Raw genomic sequence first — 22092 nt, 5'->3', positions numbered from 1 at the left:
ATTTCATCATGCCATGTCATATCACGTTATTTCACTTCGACACAGAGACTCGCTCTATTTCCCAGGGTGGAGTGTGCCACTGCATCTGGCATTTCATTATTCATTATTTTATTTCATTTCACCCAGCATTTCATTACTCATTTCATCATTTCATTTAGTTTCATTTCGAGATGAAGACTCGCTCTTCATCCCTGGAATGCGCCACCACACCTGGAATTTCATTATTCATTTCATTTCATTTCACCTGGCATTTCGTATTTCATTTCATCATTTCATTTCTCACTTCATTTCATCTCATTTCAAGACAGAGACTTGCTCTATCGCCCAGTCTGGAGTGCACCACCGCACCCAGCATTTCATTATTCATTTTATTATTTCATTTTTTCATTTCATCTATTTCATTTTTCAATTTCATGATGTAGACTTGCTCTATCACCCAGGCTGGAGTGCACCCAGCATTTCATTATTCATTTCGTATTTCATTTCTCATTTCATGACAGAGACTTGCTCTATCACCCAGGCTGGAGTGTGCCACCCACATTTCATTATTAATTTCATTATTTCATTTCATCATGTCATTTCGAGATGGAGACTCGTTCTATCGCCCAGGCTGGAGTGAAGTGGCGTGATCTCTGCTCACCGCACCCTCTACCTCCTGGGTACAAGCAATTCTCCTCTCAGCCTCCCAAGTAGCTGGGATTACAGGCACCCGCCATCATGCCAGGCTAATTTTTGTATTTTAGTAGAGACAGGGTTTCACCATGTTGGCCAGGCTGATCTTGAACTCCTGACATCAGGTGATCCGCCCGCCTTGGCCTCCCAAAGTGCTAGGATTATAAGCATGAGCCACCGCACCCAGCATTTCATATTTCATTTCATATTTACTTCATCACGTCATTTCTTTCGTTTCATTTGAAAATGTAGTCTATCACCCAGGCTGGAGTGCAGCACCACACCCAGCATTTCATTACTCATTTCATATTTCTTCATTTCATTTCACCCGGCATTTCATTATTCATTATTTCATTTCATCCCATTTCATTTCATTTCGAGACAGAGACTCACTCTTATCGCCCAGGCTGGAGTGCACCACTGCACCCAGCATTTCATTATTTCCTTTCATCTATTTCAGTTTTTCATTTCATTTCATTATTCGTTTCACCATTTCGTTTTTCATTTCGAGACGGAGACTTGCTCTATTGCCCAGGCTAGAGTGTGCCACTGTACCCAGCATTTCATTATTCATTTCATTATTTCATTTCATCATTTCATTTGATCATTTTTCATTTCATTTCCAGATGAAGACTCACCCTATCAGCCAAGCTGGAGTGCACCACCACACCCGGCATTTCATTATTCATTTCATTTCATTATTTCATCTCATCATGTCATGTCATATCATTTCATTTCGAGACAGAGACTCACTGTATTACCCAGGATGGAGTGCACCAGCACACTAGGCATTTCATTATTCATTTCATTTCACCTGGCATTTCGTATTTCATTTCAAGACGGAGACTTGCTCTATTGCCCAGGCTGGAGTGTGCCACCACACCCAGCACTTCATTTTGTTACTTCATTTTTTCATTTCAGTATTCATTTCATTTATTTCATTTCTTCATTTCATTTCAAGATGGAGATTCGCTCTGTCACCCAGGCTGGAGTGCGCCACCAAACCTGGCATATAATTATTCGTTTCTTCATTTCATTTCATTTCATCACTTCATTTCATGACAGAGACTTGCTGTATCGGCCAGGCTGGAGTGCACCACCCGCATTCAATTATTCATTTCATGATGTCATGTCATTTCATTTTGAGACGGAGACTCGTTCTATCACCCAGGCTGGAGTGCAGTGGCGCGACGTCTGCTCACTGCAACCTCTGCCTCCTGGGTTCAAGCAATTCTCTTCTCGCGGCCTCCCAACTAGCTGGGATTACAGGCACCCACTATCGTGCCCAGCTAATTTTTGTGTTTTAGCAGAGACAGGGTTTCACCATGTTTGCCAGGATGGTCTTGAACTCCTGACCTCAGATGATCCACCTACCTTGGCCTCCCAAGTGTTGGGATTACAGGTGTGAGCCACTGTGCCCGGCCCCAAAAGGCTAATTTAAAGGTAGACCTCTGATATTCATGTGATTTTAATTCAGGTCTAATGCTTCTTTAATGAATTACATAAATTTTCTCCAAAAATGTGAAATGTTATTAGATTCCCTGTGACATATGAGAATCTATTCAATAATAACCAGTACTCTATTGGAAAAGAAACAGCTGTAGTTTTGCCATCATCAATAAGCTTAGGAATTTTAGAGCAGCCTTGTCACATATTCTCAGAAATAAGTCCTCAGAAACCAAAGGATACGGGTGATGCCTTCCTCTCCAAAACACCCTGAACTGTTAATCCTATGTCTTCCTTCCATAAGAAAGTCAGCTTAAAAACAAAGTCATTTAAGGTAAAAGGATATACAAATTAGGCAACTCTCATTAAGGTTATTGTTAAGAGGTTCTATTTATCAATGTCTAAATTGAATACCAGCCCTTGAGAATTACACTTCACATACCAAAAAGAACCTCTGGATGCTTTCCACATTTCTGTTACCGGCATCAACAATTTTCCAGGAAGTAAAAATTCATGTAAAATATATAATTGGCAAAGTGCTAACTGCCATAATATATAAAGTGTTCCAACAAATCAATCAAACCAACAATATGATAAAAAATAGAGAAAGGGTATGCCACCAACCACTAAACAAAAAAAAAGGTGCTCATTCTCATAAGCAACCAGGAAAAAGCAAAGTAAAACATTAAAACAGTTCACTACCTACCTTAAAAAAAAGTGATGGTAGGCCAGGCGCGATGGCTCACGCCTGTAATCCCAGCACTTTGGGAGGCTGAGGCTGGCAGATCACCTGAGGTCGGGAGTTCGAGATCAGCCTGACCAACATGGAGAAATCCTGTCTCTACTAAAAACACAAAAAATTAGCTGGGCATGGTGGTGCATGCCTGTAATTCCAGCTACTCGGGAGGCAGAGGTCGTGGTGAGCCTAGATCGTGCCATTGCATTCCAGCCCGGCAACAAGAGTGAAACTCTGTCTCAAAAAAAAAAAAAAAAGTGATGGTAGATGACAACACTGGCAAAGATTAGCAAGTACTGGAAGGGTCATTTGGTAGTAGTCATTCACGTTTTAAGCATGCAGATAATCTGCTCAAGTAACTTATTTTTAGCAATTTATCCTACAATTAAAATGTATGTGCAAAACTGTATGTACTACAGTGTTTAAGAGAAGGCCTCAAAGAAAAGGTGGTATTTTGTACAATTTGTACAAAAAAAGCATATTTTGTACAGTTCTTAAAGGAGTTAACACAGCTTTCCTCTTGGAAGTCAACAGACTATATGTAAGATTGAAAAGTCAAGAAAAATCAAGACAATAATATTATTTAGAAACATGAAAATAAAAAATAATGAATTAAAGCAGCCTGGGCATGGTGGCTCACACCTGCAATCCCAGCACCTCGGGAGGCTGAGGCAGGATGATTGCTTGAGCCCAGGAGTTCAAGACCAGCCGGGGCAACACAGTGAGACTCCATCTCTGGAAAAAAAAAATTAGCTAGGTGTGGAGGTGTGTGCCTGTAGTCCCAGCTACTCAGGAGGCTGAGATGGGAGGATCACCTGAGCCCAGGAGGTCAAGGCTACAGTGACCCTTGATTGTGCCACTGCACTCCAGCCTGGATGATAAGAGTGACTCTGTTTTAAAAAAATACTAAAATAAGCTGAGCATGGTGGCTCACACCTGTAATCCTAGCACTTGGGAGGGAGGAGGGTGGGTCACCTGAGGTCAGGAGTTTGAGACCAGCCTGACCAATATGGTAAACCCTGTCTCTACTAAAAATACAAAAATCAGCCAGATGTGGTGGCGTACGCCTGTAGTCCCAGCTACTCAGGAGGCTGAGATGGGAGAATTGCTTGATTCTGGGAGGTGGAGGTTGTAGTAAGCTGAGATCACGCTGCTGCACTCCAGCCTGGGTGACAGTGAGACTCCATATCAAAAGAAAAAAAAAAATTAAAAGTTGCCTTTGGGAAAAGGGAATTAAGGTGAGACGTATAGAACACTGTCGCACATTATTAAAATCTTTCAGATGTTAAAAAGATAAAAATCTTGACTTAAAAGATCATGTATGTCGATTATTTTGGTAAAAATAAAAATTAAGTAGTCAAAGATGTATCAACATAATAAAAAAGCTAAATTAGGCATTACTTGAACGTATGCTTCTAAACTAGTAAAAATTTATCACTGAAGAGAATTATCTGACCCTTGACAGCAACATGTTGATCTCCCAGTAGAGTAAGATGATCATACGAATAAGATGCTCTAAACTGACTTACAGGGAAGTCATTCCTGGGCTTTGACCTTGGGTGTCTTGTGATAGTTTAATATGCTGATGTCACACAGGTCAAACTATTGTTTAAAACAAAACCAATTCTGCTTAGTCTGTCCAAGATTAAAAAAACTAAACTAAAATGAATGAAAAATACAGAAAAGAATCTTATCTTCTTAATGTCAAAAAACCACCACAAACCATATGATCCAAGAATCCCACTTCTCGTACATATCCAAAAAAAGAAAAGGATCTTGAAGAGGTCACATCCACATTCGTAGCAGCATTATTCACAAGAGCCAAAAGGTAGAAGCAACCCAAATATCCCTTGATAAAAGAATGCACATGAAAAACGTGGCATACATACACAGAATGAATATTATTTAGCTTTAAAAAGGAAGGGAATTCTGGCACATGCAACAACATGGACGAACCTTGAGGATATTATGCTACATAAAATAAGCCAATCACAAAAGGACAAATATTGTATGATTCTACTTATATGAGGTGCCTAAAACAGCCAATTCAGAGATAGAAAGTGTAACATTATCAGGAGCTAAGGAGAGTGGTAAATTGGAAGGAGGCTTAATAGATATAGAGTATCAGTTTTGCAAGATGAAAAAGTTCCCGAGATTGGCTATATAATCATGCGACTATAATACTAACGTACTGTACGCTTAAAAAATGGTTAAGAAGGTAAATCTTAGGTTTATTTTACACAATTAAAAACCAAACCAAACCAAAATAACCATAAAGTTAGAACACTAGATTTTACTGCAAGAGTGTAGTTTCCTTGAAAACCATGAATTTTAAAAAGCGCACTTCAAGCGTATTAAGAGATGGCTCTCCATTCAACAGTACTCACCTGTACATTTATACAACATGCCTGTCATAGTTCCAGCCGCTACTGTGTTAAGGTCATCTTCTGCACCTCGTGTTTTCTCAATGATGACACCAAATGCACTATAGAGCAAAGCTAAAGAGGAAATGGAAGTGCTCAGCAACAAAATAGTGATAAAGTGCAATATTATGATATACATATATTGGTTTTTCATCCATGGTTCCTAGCTCATAACTCCCATAGCCCTTCCTAAGTGACTAAAACAATCACTTATTAAAGTATTTGTCCTTGGTTCTGGAAGCAGCTTTGGAACAGCTTCAGAGGGACAAAGGTGAAGATCTTTTTTGTATTACTGGGGCACTTCAGGCCTCAGAAGCAGCCCCAGAAAACAGAGTATCTCTCTGACCTTCTTCTGTCCTCCTTTCACCTGCTCCCTTTTCTCCTCACAGCAGGACTCTAATCTTTCCCCACCTTTCTGTCTTGGAACTGGTCATAAAGAAATTCTATGATCTACCTTGTCTGATTGCAGGCCATAGGATCCCCATTTCAGAAGAGATCATACCCCATACCCAGGAAGAAGAAATGCTGCACAGAAAGGCCAAGGAGAATCTGGGCAGACAGGCCTTGCTGGGTTTCTGCGTCCAGTCTGTTAGTAGCAGAGTATGCCCTTTTTGTCCAGTCACAGTTCTACAAGGTTGTCCATGCTTCAGTCATGCCTATTCAATCAATTTTCCACATGAGGCCCAAGTGGATGGGGTCGGAGGACTTTCTAGACAGCTGAACTTGTGGGCTTTGCAGGAAAGTGAAAAAGAACTCACCCACATGTCAGGAGGCTAGTGCACCCCAACTTCAGTGAAATGAAAGCTCCTGCACTCAGGGCCCATCCAGGCCTCACCTTATGCATTCCTTGACTGGGCTGTTTATCTGTATCCTTTAAAAATATCCAGCCAGGTGTGGTGGCTCACAAAGTTTCTGTAATCCCAGCACTTTGGGAGGCCAAGGTGGGAAGATCACATGGGCCCAGGAGTCTGAGACCAGCCTGGGCAACAACATAGGGATACCCCCTTCTCTAAAAAATTTTTTTAAAAAATTACCTAGCATGGTGGTGCATGTTGCCTAGTCCCAGCTCCTTGAAAGGCTGAGGTAGGAGACTTGCTTAAGCCCAGAAAGTCTAGGTTGCAGTGAGCTCCACTGCACTCTAGCATGGGTGACAAAGCAAGACCCTCTCTCAAAAAAAAAAAAAAAAAAAAAAAAAAAAACTTTATAATAACTAGGCAAATGTTAAGTATGTGTTCCTTTGAGTTCTGTGAGCCAATCTGATAAATTAATCGAACCCAAAGAGGGGGTTGTGGGAACCCTGACAAAGCTGGTTGGTCAGAAGCACAGGTAAAATAACCTGGGGCTTGCAATCAGCATCAGAAGTATCCAAAGTGGGGCTCATTTTTGTGGGACAGAGTGCTCAACCTGCTGATCTAATGCTATCTCCAGGCAGAACTGAAAAGGGAGGACACCCAGCCGGTGTCCACTGCAAAAGACATTACTTGGTATGTGGGGAAATATTCTCACATAACTGGTCACAGAAATATCCTATGTTGACTGTTATAGTGTGAGAGCAGAGGAAAAACTGTTTTTTTCAACACAAAAGTCAGTACGGCAATTATACTTAGATAAATTTATCCAAAGATATACATGGAATGATCACTAGTACAGTTTCTAATAGCAAACACCTGGCAACAAATAAAATGCCCATCAAGAGCATTTGTACCATCTGAACTGATTCAGAGAGTGACTTTTCATATAATGGTATACAGTAACTTAAAAACCAGAAGAATCATTTTCACTAACAAGTAAAGTAAGGACATGTGCACATGGTACATGACTAACTGGCTATGCAGAGAAACGCTGGAAGAACTCAGAAGAAACATCAATAGTAGCTATTTCTAGAAAGTACCACTAGGAAGTCTCAGGAAGTATATTTAAAATTTTCATTTATATGCTACCCATAATTTCTGTACTTTGGATTAAAGACACACACACATATTTCTAGTATAAGAAAAAATAGATTTAAAAAAAATGTGAGGTTTGATTCTCACATATTATAACACTAGCACCATTTCATTTTAAAGTATCTTCCCCCAAGCCATCCTTCTACGCTCTTACAGATTCCTATCTGGAATGAGTATGTTAAACTTTTAAGCTCTTTCTCAAAATTATAGCTACATTTGACCCTTGCAACAATACACGGGGCTCAGCCTTACAACTCCTCTACTGCAGTATTTTTATACGTCTATGAAAGCTCATCTTCCTCTTCGGCTTACTTAACTGAAACCGATCATGAGCAGAACATTGTTATTGATCATACCACAATGGGTATGCAGACGGTGACCAGTCATCCTAGTTTGTCCAGGACTGCGGGGCGGGCGGGGGGGTGACGGAGGTTATTGGAACATGGTTTCTTGGACTTTTCTCTGAAAGTCCTAGGCAGACAAGGATGGCTGGGCTGACTAGGTATACAAGTGATCAAAAGAAACAGAGGGGGGTGACTCAGTAGTAGGGTGGGAGGAATGCAGACATCAGAAACATATGAATGCAGCCATCTCTTAGGATCCAAAATGTGAAAACTGGCTTTATAGTGTGAAGATATACTGCTTCCAAATTCTGTGACAAGGTAGGACCTTACTCTGCCATAATAAACATTTTTTCTATGGTATCAATGAATTTTCTATGTCTTCCCCTCCTTAATCTGCCACAATTTAAATTGAGATTTCCAACTAAGTTCATAAAGTATGAAAATTGTGGATGTCAGGACCTAAGCCATAAGAGATAGATTCCAAGTGATCAATCATTCATAAACAATACGGTATGAAAGCATTAGGCTCTAATTAAGCACTACCAAATTACCTTTTGCCTAGAACTGCAAACGTTTTCATAATCTACAAAGAACCTATTCCAATTCTGGCAATTAGGTGCCTGGAATCTACTCAGGTAAACAGACTAATGAACAGGCTATTAAGAAAAGATAGCAAGAGGGCCGGATTAATGTATCTTGTATCACCACAGGACCTTGAACCTTGCCTAATATACCAAGCTCTTTACTTTGGACCTAAATTATCTGGATTTCATTTAAACATGATTGGGTGCTGTGCTTGGAAAGGAGAGTGTGCAGTGTTCAAAAGATTTTAAAAATTCAGAAATGGTATTCAGAATGGTATCAGCACCTGAGATTATTTCATAAGTTAGTTCATGGTCTTTCCCTAAGTAGTATCTACATTATGCAATGGAATGGATTTAAACATAATTGTCTCATATCCTAGGACGAGAATATCGGCTGATTAAATTGTTCATGATATTTGTACATTCTTTCTTTAACAATGTATCAAACGAGATCTCTACTTACCCAGAGAACCTAGAGTATTAGCCCAAAGTGCCCCTTGCCTAGTCACCATATTCAAAATCCTACCAGGGCAGAAAGAGAAAGAATCTGTATTTAGAATCATTATTTCTCTAATAACCTTTAAAAACAATAATAATAGCTATTTAACATTTCTAGACCCAAGGCTCAAAATTTTTTAAATTCTAAAATATATCTTAATATCTCAGATTTCAATAAGGATAGTTTTTACTCTACATAAGTGAAAATTAGGTTAAAACTTTCAAGACTTTGGGCAATAACTAAGGAAAACTCTTATTATTAAATGTATAATATAATGAATACACACTAAATATATGTAAGGCTTTGAATGACAGCCTGGAAAGTATTTTACAGAGGTTTACAGAAACTAATCCACGTAAAAAATGCCACTGTTAACTATGACAAGCTAGCTTCTAAAAGGTTCTTTTTGGAAGGGGAACATATGCTTAGAATGTTAAAGAGAATCAAAGTAAAGAATATCAAAGTACAGAATATAAAGTAGAATTAAAGAGAAGGAATCAGCCATCTAACTGGGATACACGGGGAAAGCACCCTGGGTCTGCTCCCAGACTAGAACCAAGCAGCCAAGGTGAATGCTCAGCACACGCTCAAGGAAGCACAGTCCTGCCTTGCAGCAGTGCCAGACACCACCAGAACAGTGATGGAGGCAACCGGATGAAGAGAAGACATTCCTCTCCCAGCAGTGTAACACCATTCCAGGAATGGTTCTGTCCAGATGGCTGACTACTGCTGGAAATTATGGAAATACAGTAACAAAGAGTGAGGGAACTCATTCAGTTTAATTATTAAACAACTCATTTAATTAATATTCTACAGAAACAAAAATTTGTATTGCTTCTGAAAGGTTGTTTTAAAAAATCAGTCAAGTTTACAAACAGAAGTACATTGTTTCTAATTATGTTACATATTTACTAACGTATTTTAAGTTCAGCCATTATTTTTTCATTTTTAACAAGCATTTTAATAACTCGTTTTAAGAAAGGAATTAAGTTGTCTTTTCTAGATCTACTTCCAAATTTGTATTTAATATGATATTGGGATTTTTGTCTCAAAACAAGATGGGAGAGGAGAAGGAGATGGGATAGAACTGGCCATGGTTGAGGATGGGTTATGGTCCATGTGTTCACTATGCTATGTCTTTTGTCTACTTTTATATATTCAAAATTCCCCATAATACAAAAAGTTAAAAATATTATTGAAGCAAAGGACAAGTAATAAAAATACTGAAGGATCTAGGCTGGCAAAGCATGGACAGAGATCCACACAGTTAACAGGAATATAAAAAACAGGGCTAGGCGCAGTGGCTCACATCTATAATCCCAGTACTCTGGAAGGCTGAGGCAGGAGGATTACCTGAGTTCAGGAGTTTGAGAACAGCCTGAGCAACACAGTGAGACCACGTCACTACAAAAAATTAAAAAATTAACTGGGTACAGTGGCACGTGCCTGTAGTCCCAGTCACTTGGGAGGCTGAGGTGGGAGGATCACTTGAGCCCAGGAGCTCAAGGCTACAGTGAGCTGTGACAGCGGCACTGCACGCCAGCCTGGGCAACACAGCAAGGCTGTGTCTCTCAAAAAACCCGACAACGTAACAGGCGTTCCAGTTTCCCATGGTCTAGTTCTAGCACATCTGGTGCCATCTGCTGGCTGAACAATATGAAAGGAAGATGGAGTTTAAAGCGTCCTAAAACAAAAACAGGAGCCATCGAATAATACATACTTATGAAGCATATATGAAGCATAAAAATGGGCAAGACTAAACATATTGTTTAAGGAATATCAGGAGGGACTGGCCATGTTTACTTCTTAAGAAGGGTGAAAACATACTTTCCAATCCTTTTAGCTGTACTTTCCCTTTTCTGCAACTTCAAGTTCTAACAGAAAACTGTTGTCTTATCCTTTTGGAATTAACTCTAATTCTAGAAGTTTTATTTAAAATTTATCTGGCTCATCATTTCGGAAACATAAAGTCAAGACAGTAAGAAGTTCAAGTCAAATGATGGCAGCTTGAGCCATCACTCTCATGAGCTGTTTATGTCTTCATTACCATTTCCTATGGATCTGCATGTCCCCAAACAATGCAAAATTCCCATCGGCAATTCAACAGTTTGAAAAGCATGTCACACAGGGTTGGAGAATGTGACAGGTGCAGCTGAGAAGCCAGGATGGCATAGCACTAGCTGACTGAGGGACACTGATTCAAAAAATCACTCCTTTTTAAAAGCTTAGAGTCAGTAATCCGATTCCTTAGTTGCTTTTGAGTAAGATTAAAAAACAAAGACAAAAAATCACCTAACTATGCTAACCATCTATAATATCAAGGGTGTACTCATCAAACCAACAAAACAGAGCTTAATATTCAAGTATCACTACATCAGATGGTTACATGAGACTTACTGTACATTTCTTGGTTTGGACCAGGCCATGTTCTGGGTTTCCTTCAATCCTAGCCGAAGACCATTCATTGCCCCAAACGCAGCCCCTGGTAAATCATAACAATTCACCCAGATAAGAGAGCTTTACATTAAAAAACAAACAAAGAAACTCAAAACTGCATAGCTACACTTCTGATTCTTTTTCATTTAATAGAAAAAGACAAATGTAAATATTAAAAAAAAACCCTGAAACCAACATTCTAACTGCTTTTGATTTTAAGCACCCTCAACTACTTGAGCTGAGCACACTTGAGAAAAAAGTATGTAACACTCACCTGTCATGCAACATCCTCCGATCGTAAAGAAGGCCAGCTCAAATCTGCCCCGGGTTTTATTAGCTCCAGTAGGTAAAATAAACTCATCTGTATCCTAAAAGGATAATAATGAAAACCAAGCTGAGGGTCCCTCAAGATACAAATCTTGTAAAGTCATCTTTTCTAACATTTCAAAGTAGTTTTTCACAGAGAGTAAACCTTAAATTAACTCAAACCTATACTTAAATAAAAATAAAACTTTCTGCAACAGTAATAACTAAATCAAAGTGAAATGAAATAGGAAACACAGTTCTCAGAAGGGAGTCTCATTAAAGACTGTTTCCTTCATAACTTAAATCTGATAGATTTGTGCAAAAGTTAAGTTTAGAAAGGACAGCTCTAGAGAAAGGAATACTGAAAGCTATTAGAAGAATAGAATAGACAAGCAGTCTGGAAGAAGCAAACAACTTTCATTCTGTAGCAGCTATTTATTGTGCATCTTTCCATGTATAAAGCCAAATGTTCAAAAAAATGAGCAAAAACTAATAAAGCACAACAGTTTGGATCAATTATGCAAGGGCAAATGACCCCCTTTAAGAATTCTTATCTGTTTAAGGAGTATACATTCCTTTGATACTCTTAGAAAGCTACAGACCCTCTTTCTAGTAATCGTATACACAAACTGTGGCATGAACCCCTGGAAGGTCACCCAAAATACTAAGATTGAGAAATGACACTCTTAAGAGCAAAATATGGTTACCAAATTTGAAGAGTCAATATACCTTTATGAAAAACACACTCGAAAAAACAAACAAACAAAATTCTATCACCTTGCTGGATTAAAAAAAAAAACACACAAACACACTCATTTTTGGCAAGCTTTCCATGCAAAGATGGTTAAAATAAGCCACCAATGGCTAGGTCACACTCTTGGCAAAAAGACACATAGTGTGTTACATTTAACATAGTAAAGACCACTGACAATTAACATTCTCCTACATCCTTGTGGCAAATACTGAACGTTGATTCCGAAAAGTGTATTCCTGATCAGAAAACTGTGGTTCTGCCTTGGTTTTTTCTTTCTGGCATGTGTACACATCCTCACCAAAAATTGCAAAAGTAAACAAGCACATCCACTCTCATCACATAAGAACGGTCTGCTGGGCAATAATAAAAACTGAACAGATCCCACGTCATAGTATAATTGTATAGAGTTTTATAAATTTTGGGTACTTCAACTTTTAAATTAATGACTTAGTATTAAACTGTGCTTTTTGTTTGAATTTTTTGAAATGCTAGATTCAATGTGGTAACTAATTATCCTTTATTCTCAGGCCATGGTTCCTGAGAAGAAAAAAAATATATACATCCTTCAATCCAGAAACAGATCACTAATTAAGAACAGAAAACTTGGCCAGGAGTGGTGCCTCCCACCTGTAATCTCAGCACTTTGGGAGGCCGAGGTGGGTGGACTGCCGGAGCTCAGGAGTTTGAGGTCAGCCTGGGCAACACAGTGAAACCCCGTCTACTAAAACACAAAAAATTAGCTGGGTGTGGCAGTATGCACCTGTAGTCCCACCTACTTGGGAGGCTGAGGGAGGAGAACTGCTTGAATTCGGGGAGCGGAGGCCGAGATCACGCCACTGCACTCCAGCCTGCGTGACAGAGCAAGACTCTATCTCCAAAAAATAAATAAATAAATAAAATAAATAAATAAACAAAAAACTAAAAAAAAAAAAAAAAGGCTGTGATGAACATTATCAAGCAAGCACAAGTGCATGTCACCAACTCATTCTCCTGCTAGCAGCAACTGAAAAATAAAAACATAACAAGGGTTGCAAGCAAATGTCCAACACACAAACAAGGTTGTTATCGAAGTATATTAATATGTTGAATGTAAGGAAGATTTACTAAAAAGCTCCTGTTAAACCTGTCCTGCTGACACTCCAGGACGTTAGTATTACTAAAATCCCCTAAGTACCAGAGTTTGTTAACACAGAAGATAAATCCAAGAATGGGTATCAATGTACTTGCTAGAGAAAAAGAAAAAAAAGAAAAAATATTTTTAATTTATAATTTTGTGTGTTTAACAATATGGATGTCAAAAATATTTAAATTTTCCTTATTTTTGTACCAGATGTTCACCTGGGCTAACAAAAAAATTTATTACTTGATACAATTAATGAGGATGTTAAGAGTAGCGATGATACAAAAGCATTAGTAAGAGAAACTACAGTACTGCATCAGATAAAAGTTGGTTAGGCACAGTGGCTCATGCTTGAATGCCAGCACTTTGGGAGGCCAAGGTGGGAGGACTGCTTGAGCCCAGGAGTTCAAGACCAGCCTGGACAACATAGTGAGACCCTGTGTCTATTATTAAACAAGAAAAAAAAAAAAGCTGTTGCCAAAGTCACGACATGGTGAGTTGAAGGTACTATTTTATTTAAGATGTCTCTAACCTTCAAAAGTGTAAACAAAAGTTTGACAAAATGTAATTTCTATTAAGGTATCTTTAAATGTAAGGTTTCCTTAATTATTTCCAATAACAGATGAGGTTTATAAAACACTTTTTTAAGTCTGAAGTCCCTCTAGAATTCCAATGGAAGATAAATGTTCATGATGAAGAATGAATTCACAAGTTTTTTGCGGGGATACTATTTTATGTCTAACCTTAATAAGCCCCACCTAGCAATGCAGGGCCACAATGATACTGAATTTGTAACTAGATCTAGAGTACAACCTCTAAGTGTAGATTCAACATTAAAGCAAAATACATGCAACTAGTTTTGAAATTTTGAGTAAATTGACAAAGGGGCACTTTTAAAGCAAAAAAATCAATGAACACCCAATGTTAAAATATAACATTTGAAAAACATTTCAAAAATAACGAAGCTTTAAACTGGCAAGGTCCAAATCATCAACTTGCTTCAATTTGAACACTTAACACAAACAAGAAATGCAGCCGCTGTCAGATGCCGTTAGTGATTCAACTCTGAAATAAAAGGTTCTAACCATAACTCTTAAATAAATAATAACCAAAAAAAAGCCAGGCATGGTGGCTCACGCCTGTAATTCCAGCACTTTGGGAGGCCAAGACAGGAGGATCACTTGAGGCCAGGAGTTAGAGACCAGCCTGGGCAAACAAGCCAGATCACATCATCTCTACAAAGAATGTGAAAAAAAGAATTAGCCAGGCGTGGTGGTGTTCACCTGCAGCCCTAGCTACCTGGGAGGATGAGGTGGAAGGACTGCTTGAGCCTAGGAGTTTGAGGTTACAGTAAGCTATGCTTGAGGTTACAGTGAGCTATGATGCTGCTGCTGCAACTCCAGCCTGGGAGACAGAGTGAGACTTTGTCTTTCAGGAAAAAGAGAGAGAAAACAGTGTTACTGATATGTATCTCATGCACCATATAATTCACTTACTGAGTGTACAATTCAGTGGTTTTTAGTATATTCAGAGTCATGCAACCAAGACTACAATCAATTTTAAAGCATCTTCATCACCCCCCGAAAAAATCACATACCCATTAGCAGTCACTGCCCATTTACTCCCAACCCTTGGCAGCTACTAATCTACTTTCTTGTCCATATATTTGCCTATTCTGGACATTCCATATAAATGGAACCACACAATATGTGGTCTCTTGTGACTGGCTTCTTTCATTTAGGAAGTTTTAAAGGTTCATTTATATTGTAGCATAATTTAATACTTCTTTATTGCCAAATAATATTCCATTGTATGGATATGCCACATTTTTTTATCCATTCATCAGTGGATAAACATTTGGTTTGTTTCCATTTTTTGATTATTAATAATGCTACTAGGAACACTCACTCACAACTTATGTGCGCAGAGGTTTTCAATTCTCTTGAGTATGGAGTATACGTAAGTGAAATTGTCAGTCATAAGGTAACTCTATTTTTAATACTTTAAGAAATTGCCAGACTTTTCCAAAAGCAGCTGTATCATTTTACGTTTCCACCAGCAATGTACAGAAATCCAATTTCCCTACATCCTCAACAATATGTATTATTTTCTTTTTTATTATACTGATCCCTATGGGTGTAAAGAGGTATCTCATTGTGGTTTTATTTCTCTAATTAATGTTACTGATCAGCTTTCATGTCACTATTAGACATCCCTACATCTTCATAAATGTCTACTCAAATCCTTTGCCCATTTTGTAATTATTTTTTACTAATGTTTTAAGAGTTAAAAAAATTAAATATTCTAGATATAAATTCCTTATCAGATACATAATACACAAATATTTTCTCTCAATCTGTGGATTGTCTTTTCCCAAATTTTTTTTTTTCCTTTTGAGACAAGGTCTCCATCTGTCACCAAGGCTGGAGTTAAGAGGCTTGATTACGCTCACTGAGACTTGACCTGCTGGACTCAAGTGATCCTCCCACCTTAGCCTCCCTAGTAGCTGGGACTACAGGTGCACACCACCACACCCCGCTAATTTTTGTGATTTTTTTGCAGAGATGGGATCTTCTTATGTTGCCCAGGCAGGTCTTAAACTCTTGGGCTCAAGTGATCCTCCCGCCACAGCCTCTCAAAAGTGTTGGGATTATAGGTGTGAGCCACTGCACCAGGCCTTTTTCCATTCTTTCTTTTTTTTTTTTTTTTTTGAGGCAGAGTCTTACTCTTTTGCCCAGGCTAAAGTGTGGTGGCGTGATCTCGGCTCATTGCAACCTCTGCCTCCCAGGTTCAAGTAATTCTCCTGCCTCAGCCTCCCAAGTAGCTGGGATTACAGGCACCCAGCACTGCGCCTGGTTAATTTTTGTATTTTTTAGTAGAGACGGGGTTTCACCATGTTGACCAGGCTGGTCTCGAACTCCTGACCTCAGGTGACCCACCCGCCTCGGCCTCCCAAAGTGCTGGCATTACAGGTGTGAGCCACTGCACTCGGCCTCCATTCTTGTTGGTATTGTCTGAATCACAAAATTTTAAAATTTTGATTAAATACAATCTGTCAACATTCTTTTTATCACTTGTGCTTTTGGTGTCACATCCAAGAAATCACTGTCAAATCCAAAGTCACAACTACTTGTGCCTATGATTTCTTCTAAGAGTTTGACAGCTTTAGTTTACATTTAAGTCTTTAATTCACTTGGTGGTAACATTTTGTATATGGTGCAGGGTTAGGGTTCAACTTCATTCTTATGCATATGGGTTCCAGTTGTCCTAACATCTCCCCTGACTTATCTTGACATCCTTGTTGAAAAGCAACGTCTTTCTTCTGGACTCTGTATTTCATTAATCTATGGATTTATTCTTATGTTACTATCATGATGTGGTTCTGTAGAAAGTTTTGAAATTGACAAGTTCAAGTCCTCCAATTTATTTTCTCAAAGTCATTGGTCATTCAATGTCCCCTGAATTTCCGTACGAAGTTTAGGATAAAAGCTTGTCAATTTCTGCAAAAAAAGCCAGCTGGGATTTTGACAGGCACTGCACTGAATCTGTTGGTTAATTTGGTGAGTACTGTCATGTTAATATTAAAATTTTCAGGACCATAGCATGTGTCTTTCCACTTAATTTCAATAATGTTTTATAGTTTTCAGAATATGTTTTGCACCTGGTCCATTTATTTCTAAGTATTCGCTTTTTAATGTTATTGGTAATGAACTGTTTTTTGTAATTTCACTTTTGTAGTGTTCACTGTGACTGTCAAGAAACATATTTATGTATATTGAACTTGTATTCTGCAACTTGCTGAACTCGATCATTAGTTTTAATAGATTTTTCTGATTTCCCTTGTGATTTTCTATAGATAAGATCATGTCATTGGTAAACAGATAGTTTAACTTCTTTTTCAACTTGAATGCCATTTCATGTTCTTGACTAACTGCCCTGGTCAGACAATGCTGAATATAAATGAGAGTAAACATACTTACTTTGTTCTTGATCTTAGGGAGAAGGTATTCAGTCTTTCACTATTAAATTATGTTAGCTTTGGGTATTCTCTAGATGCCATTTATAAGGCTGAAGCCCCTTCTGTGTCTAGTTTTATTTATTAATTTAGAGATAAGGTCTCACTCTGTTGCCCAGGCTGGAGTGTAGTGGCGTGATCTCAGCTCACTGCAAGTTCTGTCTCCAGAGTTCAAGCGATTCTCGTGCCTCAGTCTCTAAAGCAGCTGGGATTACAGGTAGGCACCACCACGCCTGGCTAATTTTTGTATTTTTAGTAGAAACAGGGTTTCGCTATGTTGGCCAGGCTGGTCTCAAACTCCTGGCCTCAAGTGATCCGCCCGCCTCACTTCCCAAAGTGCTGGGATTACAGGTGTGAATCACTGCGCCCAGCCTAGTTTGTTTTTATAATCACAAATGGGGGTGTTGGATGTTGTCAAATGATTTTTGTGAATCTACTGAGATGAGCATGTGGTCTATATTCTTTCCTTGATTGCTTTATTATAAATTGATATGGCACAATACATTAATTTTCAGGTGTTAAATCAACCTTGCTTTCCTAATATATCCAAGATATATTAGGAAATATATCTTGGATTTAAAAAGATACTCTTTGAAACTTTTGATGCTTAGTCAAAAGAACCCTGATATTGTAAACTGAGCTGTAAAACACACTTTGTCTGTAATCCCAGCACTTTGGGAGCCCGGCCAACATGGTGAAACCCCGCCTCTATTGAAAATATAAAAATTATCCAGGCACTGTGGTGGGCACCTGTAGTCCCAGCTACTCGGGTGGCTGAGGCAGGAGGATGGCCTTAATTTGGGAGGCTGAGGTTGCAGTGAGCAGAGATCACGCTACTGCACTCTAGCCTGGAGGACAAAAGCAAAACTCCATCTCAAAACAAATGAACAAACAACAATAACAAAAAAACCCCACACACTTTGTAATTAGGTACCCCAATACTTTATTGGGGGTGCTTTCAAAAATTAATTCTGCTCTGGTTTTAAAAAAATAAGCCTTTGAAGGTAGTTAACTGATTTCAGAGAGATGCAGGCCAAGCTCCTAGTGTTTGTGAGGAAAAAAGGGTAAATGGAGACCAGAAACTTACTGCCTCCAGAAGTGCATGTCATAGTTCAAGTCAGCATAGCACTTGGCGTTTTTTTTTTTTAAATGGTAAAATAATGCACCAAACTAGTAAAATCTTAATCTTACCTGCACGAGGTATCGCGGATCCACATTTAAATAAGGAGACAGAGGGTTCATACCAGTTACTAGAGAGAAAACAAAATGTCACATTGCAACAACATTCTTTAAGTTAATTCGGTTAGAATTAATCCAGCTCCTGATTGTTACATGTGTTTGCAATTTTTATAGGCTCACTGAAGGCGAAAATTTTTTCCCATTTTATCCTCCCTGTCAGTTTGGGGGCTGACTCAGGATATCCTCAGACCCTCAGTCCCAAACCAGGTTTTCCACTGGTGGCTCAGGCTTTTACACCAGGTAAGATATTCGCAGTGTCATAGATCAGATTACTGAACTTACAGGAAGTGTAGCCTAGGCCATTTATAGTTAATTTCTTTCAATTTACTACAAGAATGCTTGGTGACTATGTAAATTGCAAAGTAAGACTGAGAAAAGACTAATCAATTCCATGGGGAAAACAGTGGTTGGGTTGGGTTTTCTGACTGTGTACATGTTGCATGTAAGTATTTCAAGGCAGTTCCTTCACGTATTACTATTAACGACTGATTTACTGTGGCAAAGGTGAGAATCCTTGGGTCATTACCACAGGTATGTGGGTCTGTGCAAAAGAAAATACAAACTTTCAGAGGGCCAGACCTGAATTCACTAACACTGAAAACAGTAAAACCTATCAATCTTTGGATTCTTCTGTATCTCAGCAGTTAATTCACAAATATATGCATCACCTATGCCTCTGATCTTTTCATCAATTATAAGTCCTGTTTATTCTATTTTCATCACCTATTTTGAATTGTTACTTATCTCTATTGCTACCATCCTAGTCCAACCATCATATCTCACAGCAACAACTTCCTACCTAACTCCTTGCTTTCTCTTGCCCCTTCAACTCACAGTCTACATAGCAACTACAGTGATTTTTCTTAAGAAAATCCAAACTCCTTACCATAACCTACAAAACCCTACATTAGCTGTCATTCCCTACCTCTCTGATTTCACAATCGTCAGCTGATTCAACTCCCTTGTAACTATGAAGACAGAGTGGCCTAAGAGTTGTTCCTTAAACATACCAAATTTGTTTTGTTTCAGGACATTTGCACTAGCTAATTTCCTGGATACTTGCCTCCCAAGCATTTGTACTATATTTGGGTCACAGCTCAAATGTCAACTCCCTTAAGATGTTTTCCCTAACCCGTTCTAAAATGGCATCCTGCTTCCATCACAATCTCATGACTCTGCTTTATTCCCGTTTACAGCCCTTACCACTAACTGTAATGTTTTAATTTATGTTTGTTGGCTTACCTCAGTATTATGTAAGCTCTGTGAGTGCAAGAGTCTTTTCAAAACAAAACAAAACAAAAAAACCACTATAGTCCTGCCCCCAGAAAACTAGCTAGCACACTGTAAAAGTTTAGTAAATGGTGTTCATTCCCTGGTCCCTCAATTTACCTTCAAATCTTAATCAAATTAAGGTAACAATATTGTCACATTAAGGAAGCGTATGCCGTTTGTGCTCTGAAACTCAGAGATATTAAGATTAATATGAAACTGTGTCCTAAACAGGTAGAGTGGTAGCTCAGGCCTAGGAACCCCAGCACTTTGGGAGGCCGAGACAGGAGAATGGCTTGAGCTCCAGAGTCTGAGACCAGCCTGGGTAACACAGGGAGATCCCATCTCCATAATAAGTTAAAAAAAAAAAAAAAAAAATTAGCCAGGCGTGGCGGCACGTGTCTAGAGTCCCAGCTACTTCGGAGGCTTAAAGGGGAGGATTGTTTCAGCTCAGACGTGCGAGGCTTCAGTGAACTATAATCATGCCACAGCACCCCAACATGGGTGACAGAACGAGGTCCTGACTCTAAAAACAGAAAAAAACAACAGAACAGAACAGAACACCTTGTGTTGTAGATTCCGTTTTTTGACAAAGGTGACACCAGGGATATGAAAGGTCTTTTCTTTTATATTTTTTTGCGCTAGTCAGTCTGAACATATTTTGTTGTTGCTGTCCTTTAGTATAAAACACCTAGAAAAATATTACAAGGATTCTCTAAAAAGAAAGTACTTTCGTAAAGGCTTTATCCACGACCAACTGCCTATCTTTAGGTCCAAGTTCTATTTATCCAGTTGAATAACCACAGTTACAAAGTACCAAAGTTCTGGAATACATATTCGCAAGACTGAGGAGAGGCAAAGGCAAGGTATTTATGCCTCTGTATCCTTTATGTTGTTGCTTATTTCCTTTCCTATAATTCTTACGTGGCTTCTTTCTTCATGTCTATATATATCACCTTTAAAGTTCAGCTTACTTCCTAGCTCCTAGAGATGGTTTCCCAGCCTGTCCCAAGTCATACTTATTTCTCACTTATATGCAATACTACTGAATGTTCTGCCCTAATGGCTACTTGGGGGTTCAGAATACGTCGCTGTGTACTAAAAAGTTAACTACGGCTTGCTATTTGGAATATATTTACTCCCAAAGCTGGGCTCTACTCTTAATCAAGGGCCAATCACACGGCCCACCACACACAAAAGACACGAGGCTTGGTTATAAACCTAAGAAAACATGCATCATCTCGCGAGTCCAGGTCAATCACGGACAGCTTCCCCGGGAGATCCGTGGCCCTTTTTAAGGCCTTTCGATCTTGAAAGAGCAGCCATGCAGACACACTAACCCCACCACTGGTGCTGAAGCTTGTAAATGCCAGAAAGGAAAAAAAAACATAAAACATGGGACGCGCAACTTTAGTGAAGACGCAAGAACCAGTCAGAAATAATCGCAAGGTAGGCTCCATACTTACGCGGGACGCCAGCCAAATCCGCGTGCGAGTAACCTGCTCCGCCGGCTCCGAAAAAGCCGGCCAATCCCCCTGTGGTTTTGTTGCCGCTTCCCCCGCCTCCTTCCATGATATCTCAGCAAACCGAGTGGTTCCCGCCGCTGTCTCGAGTCCAGGTGGTCCGCTGGGCCGTTGCTCCTCAATAACAGCGGGTAACCCCCGCGTTGCTAGCGCCTCCTTCACACGCTGACCTTCCGGGCGCCGGTTCCCCCTAAGCGCCGCGCTTCCGCTTTGCGGCAGTGTGCGCCCCGGAAGCCGGAAGCGCCTGACGGCAGCTTTCCGGTGGTGGGAAAGGGAACGAATCCCGATTCAAAGCGGCGCATTCTGAGGCAGGTGGGGTGCCAGTGGAAGAGGGACTGCAGGAGACTGTTTACGGCCTGACTTGGGAGGCCGGCGGTCAGCAACTGCAGAAGCAGGAAGCAGCGGAGAGGGAATGGTGCGGGGAGGCGCGGAGAAGGAGGTGCAGTCTATCCCTCTCACGGTTAGTGAATGAGGCTCTCCGCCCGGGCCGGCCCGGGGACAGTGCGCTGCGGGTCCCAGCATGAATGCGGGCCCCGGCTGTGAACCCTGCACCAAGCGACCCCGCTGGGGCGCCGCTCCAACTTCGCCGGCTGCTTCGGACGCCCGGAGCTTTCCCAGCAGGCAGAGGCGCGTCCTCGACCCCAAGGACGCTCACGTGCAGTTCAGGGTCCCACCGTCCTCGCCAGCCTGCGTCCCAGGGCGGGCGGGACAGCACAGAGGCAGCGCCACCTCGCTTGGTACGTGGGAAAATAAAAATATTTGTTCTTCGCCTCGGCCGGA

At 39.9% G+C, this 22092-nt stretch overlaps 2 protein-coding genes across 9 annotated transcripts in view; one reads left to right on the top strand and one right to left on the bottom strand.

Annotated features, from left to right (window-relative positions):
• Positions 1-3560: 3560 nt before the first annotated feature.
• TIMM23B (translocase of inner mitochondrial membrane 23 homolog B (yeast)) lies at positions 3561-21540 on the bottom strand (the record flags this gene model as incomplete). The annotated part of the gene is made up of 7 exons (XM_011990966.1): positions 21256-21540; positions 18473-18531; positions 11361-11454; positions 11048-11132; positions 8615-8673; positions 5242-5352; positions 3561-3589 (listed from the first exon to the last, which is right to left on the bottom strand). Coding segments are annotated over exons 1-7 (543 nt in total), but the record flags the coding sequence as incomplete, so codon positions are not given.
• The window catches only part of PARG (poly (ADP-ribose) glycohydrolase), a 141718-nt gene continuing 132399 nt past the window's right edge, over positions 12774-22092 (top strand). For 4 of the 8 annotated variants that reach the window (XR_001007218.1, XM_011990974.1, XM_011990972.1 and 1 more), the window contains exon 1: positions 21530-22049. Coding sequence is in view for 4 of the 8 variants with exons in the window: in XM_011990967.1 (XP_011846357.1) it covers positions 21833-22049 (217 nt within the window). In the remaining 4 variants the exon portion in view is untranslated. Of the gene's footprint in view, positions 12807-21529; positions 22050-22092 lie in introns of those variants that run through there. The other 4 variants (XM_011990968.1, XM_011990971.1, XM_011990970.1 and 1 more) reach the window with 4 other exon arrangements.

The sequence above is a fragment of the Mandrillus leucophaeus genome, unplaced genomic scaffold (assembly GCF_000951045.1).
Source record: "Mandrillus leucophaeus isolate KB7577 unplaced genomic scaffold, Mleu.le_1.0 Scaffold388, whole genome shotgun sequence".
Classification (NCBI taxonomy): Eukaryota; Metazoa; Chordata; class Mammalia; order Primates; family Cercopithecidae; genus Mandrillus; species Mandrillus leucophaeus.
This window is presented reverse-complemented; position numbering and strand designations above follow the sequence as displayed.